At 36.0% G+C, this 20,638-nt stretch overlaps 1 protein-coding gene, 1 long non-coding RNA gene and 1 other non-coding gene across 3 annotated transcripts in view; 2 read left to right on the top strand and 1 right to left on the bottom strand.

Annotated features, from left to right (window-relative positions):
• The window catches only part of LOC132143486 (uncharacterized), a 95,845-nt gene extending 83,622 nt beyond the window's left edge, over positions 1–12,223 (bottom strand). Inside the window, exon 1 of the long non-coding RNA XR_009434250.1 lies at positions 11,849–12,223. This is a non-coding gene — a long non-coding RNA (uncharacterized LOC132143486). The remainder of the gene's footprint in view (positions 1–11,848) is intronic.
• Positions 10,418–10,490, top strand: trnaa-agc (transfer RNA alanine (anticodon AGC)). The gene has a single exon. It is a non-coding gene; the product is annotated as a tRNA-Ala (tRNA).
• Positions 11,651–20,502, top strand: noctb (nocturnin b). The gene is made up of 3 exons (XM_059553732.1): positions 11,651–11,811; positions 18,692–18,964; positions 19,399–20,502. The coding sequence occupies exons 2-3, from the start codon at positions 18,700–18,702 to the stop codon at positions 20,256–20,258; spliced, it is 1,125 nt and encodes a 374-aa protein (XP_059409715.1). The 5' UTR covers positions 11,651–11,811; positions 18,692–18,699; the 3' UTR covers positions 20,259–20,502.
• Positions 20,503–20,638: the final 136 nt, after the last annotated feature.

A 20,638-nucleotide genomic window follows, 5' to 3' on the forward strand; every position in this document is an offset into this window, starting at 1 on the left:
GTCCTGCGCCACCAGTGCGCCTTCACGGAGAGAAGACAGATACATAATTTCACGGATTAATAAATTAAATTCTGCTCTGTACCCTATAAAAACTATTACCTCCAGAGAGGACTGCAACTGGAACTCATTATCATTTGAACTACTTTTGGTACCACTTTTGATATTTTCGCAAAAAATAAATGATTAACCTTACGTTTGTTTGTCTGTTATTTGTTTATTTATAACAGTAACGTTATGTAGTTTAAAAAAATGGGTATGTTTAGGGGTAGGTGTAGGATTAACATTAGTGGCACAAAATAACGTTTTAATGTTATATTTTTGCTAAAATTGTGTTTTATTATGTTTTATTCTTTTAACATTCTGTATATAATGGGTAGGTTTAGTTTCGGGTGGGGTTTAGGGATCTTACATTTATCAAAAAAATATATAAAAAGGGAAAATATACATAAATATTAAAAAAAATTAATCAGATACGCATTGAAAAGCAGCTTCATGAGCAAATTTCTATGGATAACTTACTTGTCAGAGAACACGTTCTATCTGTAAGTATTTGAGGTTGTTTTTACATAAATTTAGATACGTATCGAACCTGTAATTACGTCCAGATAATACGTAAACGACACTGTAAATACGTAAAGGCACATACATATTGGACAGTTTTAATTTACGTCTAAATATGTACGGTTTGATTGTGAGATCAGGCTGCAACCTTAAACCTACCCCTTACAGAAAACCTGTTTGCATTGTTACACTTTCAGATAAACATAATTTACTATTTTTTATTTTTTTCCCCCTCGTGGGGACCACAGGGCCCGACAATGTAAAAAAAAAAAAAAAAAAAAAAAAGCAAGTTTTACTATCCTTGTAGGAACATTTGGTCCCTGCAATGTAGCATAAACAAGTACATACACAAACACACTAGGGCTGTGACAGGGAGAAAATATTCCCACCGGTTAATCGACGTGTGACAACACCGATAATACCGGTATCACCATAGGGCCAAAGTTGTTCCCTCTATTCCTTGCTTTCCTTTGCATTTAAATAGCTTGTAAAAGCAGCATGCACATTTTACTTTCACTTGCAAATAGCGGCGAATTGGCGTAAAGCAATTGTTTGTTTTTAGCTCATTAGAATTTTCCCTCTTTTCAAATTAGTGACAATTCCGCGTCAAGTGCTTGAATGCAACCACAAAATACGTCAAACTCACTTTAGCCTATATAAAACATAGAACTCTTATTAACAAAATGAATGAAAATAAACCATGCTATAGGACAGGCTATACCTAATATAAAATAACAAATAAATTACATAAAGTTTAAATAGGAATACAAAACTGGAAATAAGTAAACATGTATAATAACCAAATAAATAAGAAACGTAGAACGTTTATTAGAAAAAAGAATAAGAAAGCTTGGAGGCATTGCATACAACTTGATGTCAAATAAAATAAATGAATTACACAAAGTTTAAATGAAGTAAAAATCAGCAAACACTGTGGAACCAATTAAATAAGAAACTAAAGTTTAAAAAAAAAACCTTCCAAAATCACCTTAGATAAATAGCAAATTTCAACAGGCTTTTCAAAATCTGAAATATTGCCAAGCAGGTGCTTTTGCATTTCGCTTCTAAACTAAATCATCCGCCATCCTCTTGTCTGTCTCACCTCATTCTTGTCGGTATGCTCGACTCACTCTCCTCACTGGATAAATTAAATCTGATCTTTGATGTAATTCGGCAGGCTGCATTGAGCAGCTGTGTTTAGTTTTTAATTGTAGTGATTGCTCTTTTACTCAACTAAATTATTTTTATTACTATCAAAACGACGGTGGGCAACTGACATAGCTGATGTTGCTGCTTAACACCGGTATCACCATCTATCGCACACACACCTCAGAAAAGATTCAAATGTAATCACTTAACCTGCATTATCAACCAAGGAGTGTAAAAATAAAAATCTACTCGAAGCACATTAATCTCTCAAATCCATAACCTTTGTGTGTTTTATACTATATAATTCTACATATACACTTAACCCTAAAAACAACAAAACATTGTTTTACGTTTGAGTAAAAACAGTAATAATATGATTACATTAACATTATTACAATTTAAAATAACAGTTTGTATTTCAATATTTTTCATGTGTAATTTATTCCTATAATGGCAAACTGTAATTTCGGTCTTGTTTAATATGCTGATTTGGTGCTTATTATTATTATTATTATTATTATTATAAGAATGTTGAAAACAGTTGTGTTGCTTAATATGTTTGTAGAAACTGACTGAGAGACATTTCCGGGACTCTTTGGTGGAGAGAAAGTTCAAAATAATGGCACTTATTTAAAATATGAATATCATTTACTTACCCTCATTTCATTCCAAACCTGAATGAGTTTCTTTAGTATGGAAAAAAATGCTATAGAAGTCAATGGGGAATTTGGTTATTCTTCAAAATATCTTCTTTTGTGTCCACCAGAAGAAAGAAATTCATACAGCTGCGGAACAATTGGAGGGTGAGCAAATGATGACAGAATTGTCATTTTCGGGTGAACTATCCCTTTAATCATAAATAAACAATGTCTTATGAAAAACCCGTGCTGTTATTTTTTAAACAGTCAATAAACATCATATACATGTGCATTAAAGGATAAATCTAAACCACTGACACTTGGGGTGCACTTCTACTTCTGCCTTTATTGTAAGCAAACAAGGAAGGAAACATCTTCGCCACATCAGAACTTACATTTTCTTCAGAAAACACATAAATGTATTTGTGTTATCCATCCAAATGGTCTAAACCAGACACACCCAGTATAAGGGAACAGCGACATTAAAGCCTGACAAACATGTGAGAGAAAACAAACTGACAGAGAAGTACATCAAAAAGCTGGCTAGAAAGAGGTCATGGGGGTTAGATAAGGGACACAGAGAAAGAACAAGGGGAAATGGGGCAGAAAAAGAGAGAATGACACAGCCGACTGCTTTGAAGGTGAAAGCCAAGATGACATAGGGCAGAAGAGACAGTGTAAAGTTTTAATGACAGAGAAAAGAGTGAAGAGAAGAAGAGGCTGGGTATAAGAGAAAGAGAGAGATGAAAGTTGTAAGGGTCATTCAGACACTGCAATAGGCTTACAGGACTGAATAAATTACAGAGAAAGAGTAGTTAATGAGAGAGGAAGAGGAGGATAAAAAAATGGGAGATTGCACAGGTAGGACATGATTAGGTTGAGACTCTTTGTAAGCCTGTAGTGCCCTCTATAGGCAGAAAGAAAAATGCATTACGAAAAGCAGTTGGGTGCATCTCTGTCAAAAATAAATAAATAAATATATAATACACTGACAAAAGAGCTTTTTTCTTTACAGGGATGGCTGTTTTTAATGAAAAGTTAAAAAGAAAACAATCCCCGACAGATTTCACCACCCTGTGGTTTCATTTCACAATGATTCCAAAGAAACGCAAGTAGTGACTGATTTGAAAATAAAAGCTTTTGGGCTCCACACAAAAGGCTTTTGGAATCAAGACCGAACAATACAAAAATAATTGCATGATGTGCAATAATGGAAAAGAGCGTTTATTTGAACGCTTTTATTTTTATGCCGCTTATATCAGCTCGTTTAGCATATGAAAAGAATGGGGGGGGGGGGGGGGTGTCTCAGCCAGTATACAACTTAGTTAAGCTCTAGATCACTCCTGTCAGTTTGTCTTTTAAATGTCGGACAAATTAAACATCCAGTTTATCAAAACCTCTAATCCGGCCTAAGGGCCTGTCTCCGTGCGTATGTGCGTCAGTGCGGAATGGCGGCTGGCCTCAGGCAAGAAAATGCCAAAACATGAGTGGCTGAATTTGAAAATAAAAGGCTTGTCATTCAATAGCCCGAAAGAGAAATCAAGTGTGCGTTTGTGCGCGTGCTTGTACCCCACTCAATTACTGCATCCTTGAGAGAAGGACAAGGGTTTAACTAGTGAGACAAGGAAGTCAAAACAGAGTTGCCTACACACACACACACAAACACATTCACAGTCTTATTTAGAAGATCGGCTGTTATTGCCAGTGGCAACAGCATCATATATTGATTTCCACCCAGAGGAATTGCGATGCTGATACAGAGAGGAAAGTAATGCGAAAGAGAGAAACTTTTGATTGGCATGCAATGGATAAAGTGAACTACTTATAATGCAGTGCCAGTAGACAAGAGGAATTTGACTTAATCAGCATGGACAGAGTAAAACAAGAGAGATGGAGAGCTAGGAGTACTCTCTAAGGGTGTATTCACACCAGAAAAGTCCGCTAGTTCACTTGCTTTGGTCCGGACCAAATACAATGTAGATTTGTTTTCGTTTGGTATAGTCCGCCTTCACACTGCCCTTTTTGCAAGTGAACTAGAAACTGTAAACAAAACCACACGTGTGCTTAAGGTCATCCATTCATTGGTTTATCCATTCAACCATACCAAGGTCCATTTGGAAGCAGACCGAGAACACCTCTTCAGCTGGGTCTTGGTACAGTTGTTTGGTCCACACCTGAGTGTGATTGCTGTATTCACACCTGTCCAAAAGATCCACACCAAAGGGGGAAACGAACTTGAGCTCAATTCAATCGATTCAAACAAGACAGGTTTGAAAACACCCTAAGGGTGTGCTTATCAGGTGGAGGTAATCTGTGATCTTTCATTTCCGCCCTTCCTGATCTACTGTTGCTAAATCCGGATGACCAGTTCAGGCCCCCACGCTCTCTTTCAATCAAGAGACAAGAAGAGAGAGCGATGCTGAGACTGGAAAGGAAGGGGACGATGATGAAAGACGACTTATTTTACTTGAGGACAGAGAGAAACTGCAAAGTGTGCGAAGATACTTTTAAGTAAAAACAAAATTAAATATTGAACTGAGGGTGAACTTGCTCACTTTGTAAAGGCTGCTCCGTTTCCAGCGAGGATTTCACCCTACCCAGATTCGGAAATGGAAAGAAAAATTCGGAAAGAAAAATTATCAGAAATGTTTCAGGCCCGGGAACTGCTTTTGGCAAGATCAAAACCTAGGGATCTATAAGACCTTTAATTCCATCCATCCATCCATTCCATCCAATTCAAATCCATCTGGTGTGGCTGTGGATCACATTCTTCAAAACCATGCTGATTCAGGCTGGTTTGGCGCTGGTAGACCTATCATAGCCATTCTATGGGTTGATCAAGAGGATATTAGCACACCAGGATGCAAATGATAATATCTGCTGGTGACCAGTTGTGGTCTTTGCTGCAGGGGTTCTTGAATCGATAACTCTTAGTTTCTACTCTCTTCTTGTCTCTTTCTTTGCTGCTTTCTTCAACTGAATATTAAAATAAAAGCGGTCGGATCTTAAAGAATCTGAATATCCTTGATCTTCAGAGATAAAAGTGTTCAATGTACTGTGAAAAAACACACTTTGCATGTAAGTTTCAGAGCTCAAAACATCCTCTCCAGTCCAAAAACACTATTGAAATTAAAGGCTGAAATACTCTATGCTAATTTTTCTGATTTTTGCCCACAGTTTGCTGTCTGGAGGAGCCGATAGCCGGCGAAAGTCAGAGCCAGTGTGGAGATTTCGGGTAGTTTGATATTGACAGATTTCACAGAACAAAATGTGTTGTGAATGACAGACTGTGATTTCATCCACTCGAAAGATATTAAACATCTTTGATATTTGGAGTCGATTTAGGAATATATTGTTTTAAATTTTCATGTATCTCCCAGCAATGGGCCACAAGTTTTTACATGAGATTGTTGTGTTCAGAATAACTTTAAAGTCTGGTAGAGACTTCAGATCTTCAGTCATTTCATGAACGTTGCCTAGTTTTTCTCTGTAACCAGTTACAAAGTTGGCGAGTGTATGATGTCCAGCATTTAATAATCTGTTCAGATTTAAAAAGTCATGTAGTGTATTCCAGCTTTAAGCAGCAAAAATGGTTTTAAAAGTGTTGGAAATATACATTTACAACTAACATGGCATATGAAAAGGATCATTTACTCAACAATGAACATTTACTAACATAAACATTAATTCACTTTATAAGTACTATATTTATATACTCCGAAGAATTCAGTGGTATTTACAATCATGGTAATGTCCAAACATGGAATTGCCGTGGTACAATGTCAAAAAAACATTGGCAACTATACTTAAGAACTTGAAAAAAGTTTAAAGATAATGTATTTGTGTATTACTAAGACAGTATGTGTCTCTGTCACTCATGGCTTAAAAACAACCTCTCCTCATATTCCTTGTCACCCGTGTCCATAGAAAAGGATTACAGATTAAACAGAACAGGAATGGAGGGAGTGGGAAAGAGAAGAGAGAATGAAGGGGCCGCCAAAAAGGTCATGTCCCAGCAACCAACCCGCCTCGGGCATTACTCATTAGCCTAGCAACAAGCTAAGCGCGGTAACAGAGATGACCTGAGGGGGGATCAAACCAGAGAGCAGATTCACCACATTTCTGAATTTTTACCATGATCTTCTACTAAATTCAAGCTGAGAGCCTCAAGTTAGCCATGAATAATGACAACCTTGAGCTGTCCTGAGTTTAAAATGAGTCAGCAATGATCCGGGTCACTGAAGTGGAAACCTTTCAAAAACAAGACAAATATCGGAACCTCCAAACGCCACATAAATTGCTTACCTCAAAGATGAAAAACTAAACTCAAAAAGACTCAATGAGAGGCAGCTCTTTAAAGGGGAAAAGTCAACTTCATGCAATCAAGAAAGATCATTTGATGACTAGATTAAGTTGTATAATAACCCCTTTTTTAGTACCAATTATATTCCTTTTCATTTCAATCTGCCTTTTGGCTTTTTAGAACAGCATGAACATACTGCTCTCAATGGGCTCCATTCATTGACAAATGCATTGAAGTTTTCTTATGTGCACAGAGAAGGATCAGAAAAAAACAGGTGCATATCAAGGAAGTCTATAATACCTGGAGACATCTATTAGCATACCCATTCATCTCAAAGTCCCAAAACCACCACTAGCAACTTTCCTGAGCCGTGACATGAATGGTAGGGGAAAGACAGAGGTAAAATATCTATTTCACGCTTTTAAAACCCCTCCAAAAACAGATGGGGCATTGCTAAATCATTAACTACCGTATACTATTATGAAACAACTGTGATTTATATGTTGATTGCATAAAATATATTGCTACATTATGGCTATTGCCCTTGGAACCATGTTCCAACATCCAACATCTACCTATTTTTTATTTTTTATTTTTTGTTAAATAGAAGTCAAAAGAATAGAAAAATCATAGAGAACGCTAGTGTTATAGTGTAATTTTTTATAATAAATAAAAGAAAATAACAAATCACAATTTAACCCCAGGGGACAATTATTCATTGAAAAAAAGGGAAAAAAAAGAAAGAAAATTAAATAAAAGAAAATCTGCTTTACCATCACAGGAATAAAATGCATATTAAAGTACATTAATTTAAACTATAATAATATTTTACAATTCTGATAAATAGCCTAAATGCGGTCTTGATGAGCATTATAGACATCTTTTTTTTTTTCTTTATTAAATTCACACATTTATCTTTCTCATTGCCTCACTACAGTGAATGATGCTTTAGTGTTTAATGTGTTATAATTTATCATGACCTTCACTGTTCTTACAAATCTGGCTCCATCTTGCATTTATGCTTCATTAAACCTCATACAGCGATAAAAAGCACATTTGAATCCAAAGAGAAGTTAGACCCAACCTGTGAAAACATGTCAGATTGGTTTTGTAGATCTTTTCTATTGCTAATGAAACTGAGAGATGTATAGATCGCTGCTGATATGCAATATGTAATAATCATGGGCTTCATTCATGAAACACAAGCATGGATATCTGTGAAAATGTATCTGTACTTCCTCTGTCCTATTGAACTGAACACAACAATTTGCAGCAAATGGATTTATGACCGATTCACACATAAATTCGCTCTGCTCGTGTTTCATGAATAAAGCCCCATGTGCATGCCCAAGGGAGATGAAGAATGATCAGATCAGCCTAAAACTGGGTTTTATCAGCATTTAGCACCACATGCTCCCATGACTGTAGGTGTCAATATTTTGTTTCTTCATCACTGAAAGCCACACAATGTTAGGAAGAGCAACTGAGGCATTTGATATTATAATGATCATATTTCATCCTATACAATTATGCTCATATAGATTACAAATCCGCTACTACAACAAAAAGGCTTCTTCTTTAATGGCCTACTGCACTTAAACAAAAAAAGTAATCCTACAAAGTTGCATAATGCATAAATACCTAAAGATGGTCAAAATATTTCACAGTGTCCTATATGTGCAAGGATTAGGCCAGGTTTTTTTTTACACATATGAAATATTGGTTTAATATTTTGTTAAATCGTAAAAAATGCCATGTAATGCAAAAATTCATGCAATGTTTAATGCTAATTATATTTCATTTTTAAGGGCTGAAACATGGATGCAACAAAATGAGCTGAGACAGTAAACATTCTTAACAAGAAAAAAATAACATTACAAAACACAACAGAAATATCAAAAGTCAAGAAAAATGTAAATATATCATTAACTTAAGAGTGTTTCAGAGTTAACATGGTAGCATAATGGTGTAAAATTTGACGTCATGGCATAAATGTAAAGTAAATCCAATTTCGGACAGTTGTCAAATGTTACCTGTACGCTGGAATAAAATTATTCATTGTATTTACAAAATAATTTTTAAGGAAAATGGTTGCAATCAATTTATTTTAGCTACATTTAAATAAATTTACTTGACTAACTTTCAATGTCTTTTTTGTAGCTAAAATAAATTGTTTACAACCACTTACATATTATAAGCAACAATATATAGTGATATTCTCAAAGTTACTCAGAAAACAGGATACAGGTTTAACTCATTCAAAATACGTATGTTTAATGTTACACTGATCTATCGTATCTTTTGCTCTGGCTACTGTATATAGACCACCAGGGGCGTATACAAATTTCCTAAAAGAATTTGCAGATTTTCTTCTCAGACTTTTACTGTTGTTTAACTGTTTTACTTAATTGTCAGAGATTTTAACATTCACGTTGATAATACAAATGATGCATTAGGACTGTTTACTGACTTAATAATCTCTTTTGGAGTCAAGCAAAACTTCACTGGACCCACTCATTGTTTTAATCATATGCTAGATTTAATTATATCGCATGGAATCTGATCTTACTGATATAGAGATCGTATCTCAAAGTGATGATGTTACTGACCATTTCCTTGTATCGTGCATGCTTTTATCTAGCACAGTGGTAAGATTAACAAATAACCAGACGCCACCCGATTTAAATATTCCCTCACAGTTTAATAGTAGTGACTTTATGAATTTCTTCACTGATAAAACATATAACATTAGAAATACAATAACAAATGTAGATTCTACAGTGTCTAATACTTCAGCTTCATTCATCACACCCAAAGATAACCTGCAGTGCTTTACAACTATAGGGCAGGAAGACCTAAATAAACGTATCACCATCAACATGCCTGTTAGATCCTGTACCCACCAAATTACTGAAAAAACTGTAGCAGAAGAACCGCTTCTCAATATTATTAACTTATCGTTATCTTTAGGTCACATACCAAAACCATTCAAGCTGGCGGTTATTAAGCCTCTTATTAAGAAACCACAATTAGATCCCAGTGAACCGGCAAATTACAGAGCCATTTCAAATCTTATGAATATGTCAAAAATTTTTGCCAAATTTAGCTCCTTCCTGCAAAAAAAATGATCTTGATGAAGATTTCTTTTTGCGTCGGACCAGGGCTGCATCTCATTGCTAGTTTTACTTGATCTTAGTGCTGCATTCGTCACTATAGATCATGATATATTCATAGATTGATTACAAAACTATACAGGTATTTAAGGGCAAGCTTTAAGATGGTTAAGATCCTACCTGTACAATCACTACCACTTTTATTTATTTAAATGGGGAGTCATCTCAGTTAACACCAGTAAAATATGGAGTGCCACAAGGATCGGTCTTAGGTCCTCAGCTATTTTCAACATACATGTTGGCACCTTGGTAATATTATTAGAAAATACGCGATACAGGGTGTTTTTGGGCAGAACAAAAAAAACTGAATTTTGGTTTAAAAAAAAAATTAATTAAAGCTAAGTTTTATTTACACAAATGTAGTTCTCAAACACCTCAATATAGTTTCCAAGGCAAACGAATGAAAGTTGGACTCTGAATGGATTTAAAAATGAGGGATCTCAGGGAGGACAGCTGAAACGGTCAAAAGCACAATCTCTGTTATTTCTACAGCTAAATGGTGTCCAGTGCAAAGATGCCAGCACAGAGGAGAGTCGGCCTCTTTTCTTTAAGCCCATTATAATAGCAGTTGCTCCCCAGGATGTCTTCAGCCAGGGGAATTAGCTCAAATGGTAGAGCGCTCGCTTAGCATGCGAGAGGTAGCGGGATCGATGCCCGCATTCTCCAAGCTGGGTCCTGCTTTTTTTGTCCCTAAAGAGACAGACTATGCTTTGACACTATGAAGCGCAGCTCACTACATGAGCCTTTGGGGCTCACTGCTGCCCAAAAAAAATTCAGACCGGGTCCTGCTCACATTCATGGCAAAAGCAGGTCCCACTGAGATCTGAACTCAGATCACTGGAGTCAGAGTCAAAAGTGCTAACCATTACACCATGGAACCATGACAGGAGCAGCTGTTGCTCACAGGGCCAAAGACTAAATCACTAACAGACTCACCACCAAACTTTTTCTTTTCCTGCTGCAAGAAAGCACACAGATTTGAGCTTGGATCACTGGATTTGAAGTACAGAGTGCTAACCATTACACCATGGAACCACCACTGCTTCATTGGTGACCATCTGGGACGCAGATAACACTGTGGCTGTAAGGAAACAGTTAGACAGAGGGGTTGAATCCCATTGAATTTAGGTCACTGGCCCCCTCGACCAAAAGGCAAAGACACGTGCTAACCAGCTGATATAACCAGATAACATCAAAGAAATTAAAGCAGCTGAAAAAAAGGTATGCTTTACAACTCTCTAAATATCTTGCAATACATACTGATCAACACCCAGTGGATAATATGCTTTTGTACTCTTCATATGCTGCTTGGACAACAACTGGGTTGTAATACAAACATATTACAACCCAGTTGTAACATGTTTTTATACTCTTTTTTTATGCTGCTCGGATTTATTGTTTGTGTTTAATGTTTGTTATTTGAAGAATTTTAATAAAGTTTTTTTTTTTTTAGTTTCTACGAGCTGTACAGAATGGAATAACTGAGTAAAAAAAATGACTGCTAGAATAAATGTATTTGTATTTCAGTTATTAATGCTTGAAATTAACATTTAAATTACATTCTAGAATCTAGTGTGCCTACAGTGGAGATCAAAATTAGAGATTAATTTATAAACACTTGATTTATTTTTCAGAAATAATGAAATAATCTTCATCATTCAAAATTTAAAGGAATTTTAGTTGTGGCTATACCATGCTAGTAGTTATGGCTCTTACAGGACAAAACCCTACAGAGATTTGAATGCAGGCGCCCCCTTGAGGTCGACTCCTGTGTTTCTTCTTGCATTACCACTTCGATCCAGCAGATGGAAGTGTAACACCGTTCATCAGTAATCACTGGCGCTATGACCTTGCGTTAGTTTACAGCTGTTTTTATGTCGTGCGTATGCTCGAGAAGGTCACTTGTGTTTCCAAAAGGAGGCAGATCGTATCGACACATGCAATAACCAAGCTACAAGAGGAATATTCAGTTTATGAATCCAATCTGGTGAGTGACAAAATCGGCTACTCATAGCCATGCTTACCTTTAATGTGTACGCTCTGTCGTCCTTTATGTTACGCCTCCTCTGCATTTGTTTGTTTCCGTTTAATCGATGATCGGTCGGCGCTGCGCACTTTATTGATTTCACACATTTCTCCAAACTTCCTCCATGAAATGTAATGTAGGAGAAGTTCTTGAATCACAAATCATGTTAAAGTGCTGCATGTCCTCCAAGCTCTTGTGATGGTCTCTGTTTAAGAAAGATACTGTAACACGTTCAACTACACATAAACAACGGTATTCAAGAAACAATAGGCTACATAAGTTTAAATTGTAACCTATTACGAATTATTAAATTATATAGTTAGTGGTGCTTCGATGTGAAAATGTTGTCCTATGACTACGATTATTTTATTGTGAACAGTTAACGTTACGCAGTAAGAGTGATGTAGGCTAGTTGTAAATATCAGCATGGTAGGATCAAGGAAGCACGAGGCTGCAGGAAATCATAATCATAACATCAGCACTAAGAGTGATATTGATTTCATAAAACAGTTCCATGGAGATAATACTGAGTAACTTACAATTTTAGAAACCGTATCACCTGTTCCAAACAATGCCTAAGCATGATAAATGGTTAGCTTCAGTGAGAAACACACAGTAATGGCGTTTCTGTTCTCGACGAATACTTCAACGAATCGATTATAGCAATGATTCAATGACTCGTTCATAATCCATTTTTCGCCACCTACTGTCGTATCGATGTAACAAATATTCCCGCTGTTAAAGGGATACTCCACCGCAAATTGAACATTTTGTCATTATTCACTTACCCCCATGTCGTTCCAAATCTGTAAAAACACTTTATAAGACACAATTTAAGATACTTTGGATGAAAACAGGGAGGACTGAGACTGTCCCATAGACTGCCAAATAAACATGTATCAGCCGCACTCCGCAGATGCACTGTTTTCTTTCAAACCAAAGCGTAAATACCATACAGTCTATGGTAAATACACGTAAAAAAAAAACTTATCCTTGTGGCGCAGCTGATACAGAAGAGCGTATGCCACCTGCGTACTACTACGATTTGACAAAATGGTGCTACACTGATTTGGAAAGACGCAGAGAAGAGGAATTGTTGAATAAAATTGTTATTTTGTTTTCTTCGTGTACGAAAAGTATTGTCGTCGCTTCATAACGTTACGGTTGAATCAATTGATGGCAGATGGACTTTTCTCACAATGTCTTTTTTTTTTTTTACTTTCCTCGGCCTTCACACTGTTATTTATTTGGCAATCTATGGGACAGTCTCAAGCCTCCCTGATTTCATCGACAATATCTTAAATTGTGTTCCGAAGACGAACAAAGCTTTTACAGGTTTGGAACGACACGGGGGTAAGTGAATAATGACAAAATTTTCATTTTGCGGTGGAGTAACCCTTGTGATAACAAGCCTATCAGAGATAGATTGCTGATATTTAAGGGATAGTAAGTTTACCCCAAAAATGAAAATGACCCTATGATTTACTCACCCTCAAGCCATCCTAGTTATATGTGACTTTCTTCTTTCAGATGATTGCAGTGAGAGTTAAAATAAAAAAAATGTCCTGGCTCTTCCAAGCTTTATAATGGCAGTTGACATACAGAAGTCCAATAAAGTGCATCATTAAAAAAAAGAAAACAAAAAAAGTACTCCACAGAGCTCCGGAAGGCGTCCTGATTGTGTTTGATGTGCAGGGTTGGGGAGCTCAGGTCCTGGCAAACCATAACCCTGCAGAGTTCAGCTCCAGCCCTAATTAAAACTCGCCTTACCTTACTCATCAAGATCAACTAAACGCTGGATTTTCGTTTACCTTTTTTTGCCTGAAACATTATTTACTTGATAATATTTGTTTATACAACTGCTCTGTGTAAGTAATAGTACACTTGCAATTGTGTTACTGTTTAAATAAATGAAACCGATTCAGATTAGAACATCATTTGAGGGTATTTACACCTTAATGCATTTTGCATTTTTGCACTAGTTAGGAGGTGATTGGATCGGTATCTATTTACGATCACACATTACATCTTCAGTTACTTTGCGACAGTATGTTTCTATATATAATTACAAAAGTGTGTAGTAGGAATGTAATGTAGATGAACTGCATTCATTATGTTGTCATTGTCGCTACACCGCCATTCACAACTCCTTTCCTGTGGCCTCATAGGATTGTAAAGCGTTCCATCAGATGCATACTTCACAATCTTGCTGGAATTTATAGGTCATTCAGGCACTTTTTGCCAGCTGTTTTATGAATCCTGTGAATTCTGACATACTACTCTTTCCCAAACTATGTTTCACTTACTCTATAGATAGGAGGTATGCAGCCATTGTCTTTATATGAATATGCATGAAGTATGCAAGTAAAGACAGGCACTTCATGTACTCTGAAATACCAATACCATTATATCTGATCTTATATGATTTTTCACAAGAAATGTTACAATTAACTTCTTATTTTATGGCACAGATAAGCAGGTTAACTAGGAGTCAAACTGCAGGAGATCTGATTAATCTCATGCATGGAGCTAGAATGAGATAAGAGACAATATCTTCATTTATTACAACATGCATGGGGAGATTCTTTTTCTCACAGTGCAATGTTACCCCTTTAGTAGAGTTATATTAATCTAACCCTTCATCTGTAATAATAGTGTTGCTGTACTTTCCCACATTCTGTTTGTGTGGATGAAGCTATTTTTGATCTGACTTTAAAGCATGACCTCAAACATAATGTTGAGTGGCACTGAGGTATATTAACAGACTATTGACCTGAAAGATATGACACTCCATACATTCCTTCCCAAAATATACAGTGGCACCATGGTGGAGTGATGGGGTCAAATTTTAGTGTTATGTCACTTTGATATGTAGATATTTCACACCGCAGGGGCGTAGCCATCTTTCAAAAGTGAGGGGGAAGGAAATTACACAAACACAGAGACATATATATATATATATATATATATATATATATATATATATATATATATATATATATATATCACATTACGATATAAGATTTCTGTAATCTATATAGCCTACTATTCAACAGTTTTTTAACAGTAAGATTTTTTATGTTTTGAAAGAAGTCTCTTCTGTTCACCAAGCCTGAATTTATTGGATTCAAAGTACAGCAAAAGCAGTAATATTGTGAAATATTTATACTATTTAAAATAACTGTTTTCTATTTGAATATATTTTATATGTAATGTATTCCTGTGATCAAAGGTGAATTTTCAGCATCATTCCTCCAGTCTTCAGTGTCACATTAATCAGAAATCATTCTTAATATGCTGATTTGCTGATTATCAATATTTAAAACAGATGAGTAAATTTTTTTTCAGCATTCTTTGATGATTAGAAGGATCCACAGATCAGCATTTATGTGAAATAAAAAGCTTTTGCAACATTATACACTATATCATTCAAAAGCTTAGTCAGTATATATATATATATATATATATATATATATATATATATATAATATAATTTTGTTTGTTTGTTTTTTGTTAAATAAATTATATAAATTAATACTTTTATTTAGCAAGGATTCTTTAAATTCATCAAAAGTGATGATAAAGACATCATTTTACAAGAGATTTCTATTTCAGATAAATGCTGCTCTTCTAAACTGTGTATTCATCAAAGAAACCTGAAAACATTCTAATCAGCTGTTTTTAACATTATCGTAATAAGAGTTTTTTTTTCTTTCTTTTTTATAGCAGCAAATCAGTATATCAGAATTATTTCTGAAGGATCGTGTGACTGGAGTAATGATGAAAAAAATCAGCTTTGAAACCTCAATAAATTACATTTCGGAATATATTCAAATAGATAACAGCTATTTTAAATGGGCTAGTAAAATATTTCAAAATTTCACTGATTTGCAGTACTTGGATAAAATAAATGCAGGCGAGACTTCTTTAAAAAAACAAAACAAACAAGCTTACTGTTCAAAAACTTTTGACTGGTAGATACTATAGGCAACTTTAATTTTTCTCTAATTTCTAGCTTTTAATTGGCTTAGAAATCTATAACTGCTGGACAATAACAAAGAATAATGACTTGTTTATATACTACAAACACTTTATCACATAAGGCAAAATAGTTTCTATACTGTAATAAATGCTATGTCAATTAGCACTGCTTTGTTCATATACTTTAGTTATCACCTGCTGGATATTTTTTTGGACTTAAAAAAAAAACTAAATCGAAAACAACTGTTTCATACAGCGATAGCTGGAGGCTGTTGCCCCAATATTAGGAGTTTCCTGATATGACTTTCTGCACGAGAGCGCCCTCCGGCTTCGAGTATGAATTAAACACACACTGCAGGAGAGTTTAGCGCTCTGTGATGTTCATCTTGCTTTCTCCGTCCGAAAAAAACATCAGGTCATGCGCAGACTATCCTGTCTCTTTGAGTTTAAATCTATATTTATTCACACCAGCTCTTGAAAACCTCTATACGAACATATTTGTCCGAAAAAATGCGGGGACGAAGTTCCGTGATGATAAAAGTGGGGTGGACACGTCCCCCGCATAATCTACGCCCCGTCACACCGCATTCATTTATTCATTCATTCATTCTTTTGTAACATTATCAATAGTTTTACTGTCACCTTTCAATCAATTTATTGTGTCCTTGCTGAATAGAAGTATTCATTTTTAAGTATTAATTAAAAAAAACGTTTACTAACGTCAAACTTTTATTCAACCATGGTACATTTTGTCAGATTTTAAATGATCCCTTTTAAGTAACATTACAGTAAAAAATGTATTTAAAATGTTAGAATGATTAAATCAACATGAACCATATCTTGATCAAATACTCACTTAGTAACGTGTGCTAAAAAAAGTAGGTGACTTGCTACAGATTATTGGGAATGTACAAATCACTAACGTTGTAACCTTGCCCAACTTCCTGAATGCCAACTCACACAGTTAGACACATTCGCCATTAAATGAATTACACCATATGTTATTTATCACACTTTTGCAAGAAAGATGGCGTGGTTTGTTGACCAAGATTGTGTTTTGTTACCGTCAGCATTTTGCTTTGGTACTAAATGCGTATAATGTAGAGCTGCAAAAACCACATGTGGTGACATGGTTGCTTTATGTACCCTGGGACACCCTTCTGACCCGTGTACTCGGCATGTGTGTGTGCATCCATATGGTCTCCTGACGTCTCAAGTCTGTAATCTCATTCTGTCAGAAGCAGTTTAACACACGCAGCCAGTTGTGCATTTCTGCTGAGCATCGCTCACACAACCTTACAACAAACACACACACTGCTGTAATACAGACTTGAAATCCAGACCTGAAAACATGGAGGTTGTTGGTAAGATTCTTATCATTCTAATGATAATGTCATTTTTATTGGTTGGTTAAGTCATTTAAATGGTTAGTGCCACTATCTGTGCCACTTGGTTTTAACTCCAGTTGTGTTTTGAGGACTTGAGATGAACACAATATAATATGAGGTCATAAATGGACAATTTTTATGTTTTTTTTTTTTTTACTTTGTGTGTAGCCTTCTTTACAAAGAAGTACTATGTTGATACTGTGGTGCAGTTGGTATTAAATCGCAATACTATGGTACTTTGACACATAAACTGTTATATAGTGTGGGATCAGTATGATTTTTGGGCTGCAATTATTTTATGATACAAAATGCAATAATACTGTGAAGTCTTATTACAATTTAAAATAATGGCTTTCGACGTTAATATATCATTTAAATATAATTTATTCCTGTGGTGGCAAAGCTGAATTTTCATTAGCCATTACTACAGTCTTCAATATCACATGATCTTTCAGAAATCAATTTAATATGCTAGTTTATTATTAATGTTGGAAACCGTTGTGCAGCTTTATGTCTTTGAAATCTTAATACTTTTCTCAGGATTGTTTGATGAATAAAAAGTTTATTTATTCTAAATGGAAATCTTTTTGAACATCATGCATCTTTGCTACCAGTCTTTACTATCACATTTTATCAATTTAACATGTCCTTCCTAAATAAAAAGTAGACATACTGTCCCCAAACTTTTGAACAGTAGTGTGTGTTATGCAAAATAAATAACATACAACCCGAGATGAACACGCCAGTGATATCAGGATCCTAATAAATGCGGTTTTATTTTATATGGAGCAGGTTGCACTATGAAGGTTGTCATGTTGACATCTAACTTCTGCAGTGGTGTTGTTAAGAGATGCTACATTTGCACTGATGGGTGTTAGCAAAAAGGAATAACTGAATAATAAATATTATTTATAATTTTATAATTACAATTATTAATTATTTTGTAGTTACTTTAGTTATTATTTTATTATGTCGCACATTGGGATCTATTCAAGTGTCATTAAAGATTATGATATGGTTAAATTAACTCATTTAGCAACATTGAGCAGCAAGCCCCCCAGTGATCCATAGAGCTCAAAGCTAACCAGGACGTTCATTTAAAGTGAAGAAGTCTACACCTGTGAACTTAATGTTGAACTTGAACTTGATGTTAATCAATGAAGCTATTACATGCATGAACGCCTCTCAGCTCTGAGTGCGACGTGTTTTATACAACTCATGTCTGGTCGGTCCTAGCTGCTCTCAGTATAAATGATTTAACCATGTGTTTGCTTGTCCTATTTGAAAAAGATACGTAGAATGTTAAAGTAGAAATAGGTAGCAAATCCTCATTTAGATCTGCACAACTGCAAGGTGTTCACACTAACAACTATTTGCAGCAATGTAACGGAGTTTAAAAGAGTTGGTGATAAAATTCCTCGGGGTTAGAATCAAGAAAGATCCTAATGTGAAGGTTGTTTTGCTTCTTTCAGCATGTTCCATGGGCAGCAGCACTAGCAGTCTCTACAGTGCCCTGGCTAAGACCATCAGCAGACCTGCTCTCCCTCACCCGTGTGACTCCACTTACAATCCAGATACAAATCTGGATCTGGATCAAGACCCAGTGGACCCTTTGGAGCTGTTGCGGGAATGTAGAGAGGTTTTGAGAAACCGGCCAGCCCAGCTGCAGAGAGCTTTCGTTCAGACCGGGCATGGAGACGCCAGGCAGACGATCAGAGTTATGCAGTGGAATGTACTTGCACAAGGTATAAATCTTCATAAAGAAATGACACTGAATGACATATAAAAGTCTTAAAGGGATAATTCACCCAAAAATTTCAATTTGATGTTTATCCGTTTACCCCCAGGGAATCCAAGATGTAGGTGACTTAATTTCTTCAGTTTGAATTTTTTTTTTTTCATCTTTTTTTTTTTTAATTCTTGATGAATTAAGGCGAGGTTATTACTTAACAAAAGCTATTAATATACAAACAGAAAATATAAAAATTCAAATTAATTGAAGGTATATTCATAAACCTGTAAGAAAATGTCAGTTGTATTAAAACAGAACTGCTACTTTTTCACAAATTTCTAAAGGAAAAAGTCAATTTTTGGAATTTCTGTAGCTGTAATGATTAAAAGTCATTTTCATTTAAACCCTTTTTTTTCTTTTTTTTTTCTATTCTCTGTTCTGTTGCAGCATTAGGTGAAGGCATGGACAGTTTTGTGCAGTGCCCCATGGATGCTCTGAACTGGGCTGAAAGGAAGTATTTGATCCTGCAGGAGATCATAACCTACAGACCTGACATCATTTGCCTACAGGAAGTTGATCACTACTTTGACATGTTTCAGCCTGTCCTGGCAAGTTTGGGCTACCAGAGCAGTTTCTACCCCAAACCATGGTCTCCATGTCTGGATTTGGAGAACAACAATGGCCCAGACGGCTGTGCCCTGTTCTTCAATCACAAACGCTTCCAATCACTAAACACAACACACCTACGACTGTCCGCCATGATGCTGAAGACCAATCAGGTGGCGATCATCGCCGCTCTACGTTGCCGAGCAACAGAGCGTGTGTTTTGTGTCGCGGTGACGCACCTGAAGGCACGGAGTGGTTGGGAGGTCCTACGCAGTGCGCAGGGCTCGGATCTGCTACGGAACCTAAGAAACGTTGCACAGAGAATCGAGAACGAAGAGAAAACAGATACCGACATTCCTCTGATCGTATGTGGCGATTTTAATGCCGAGCCGTCAGAAGACGTCTATAGGAATTTTGCAACATCTAATCTGGGATTGGACAGTGCGTACAAGCATTTGAGTGCAGATGGGAAAACCGAGCCTCCTTACACAACGTGGAAGATCCGCCCAAGTGGAGAGAGCTGCCACACGCTGGATTACGTGTGGTATTCGCACAGAGCGTTTGATGTTAATGCGGTTCTGGACTTTCCTACAGCCGAACAAATTGGACCCAATAGGCTTCCTTCCTATAACTACCCTTCTGATCACCTCTCCCTCATCTGTGACTTCAGCTTCAAGGATCACATGCTTGTTTCCCAGTAATTTCCCAGTAATTGACGTGCTAGTTATTTTGCAAGACATTTACCACAAGTCGAGACTTGTGTTGGCACAACATTTCTACATATTTTGCATTGTTCATGACTCACTCATGACTCATTAACGATTCACTCGGTATATTCCGAAAGGGACACAAAAAATGAGAATGCTCTGTTTGGCTTTCTTTAGAGATTTGTTTTCACTTTCAAAGACTGCAGCACAATAAAACCTTCACATAGCATAAAAATCACTGTCAAAGTTGTCTGTACAGTACAAAGTACAGTTTGTACATACAATACGATAGCTTTGTGTGAAATCTTCCATTTGATTTTTGCTCAAATTGCAATCAAAAGTGTTGCCTCAAGACTTGTCACATCAGGTTTGAC

This window comes from Carassius carassius, chromosome 7, assembly GCF_963082965.1.
Source record: "Carassius carassius chromosome 7, fCarCar2.1, whole genome shotgun sequence".
NCBI lineage: Eukaryota > Metazoa > Chordata > Actinopteri > Cypriniformes > Cyprinidae > Carassius > Carassius carassius.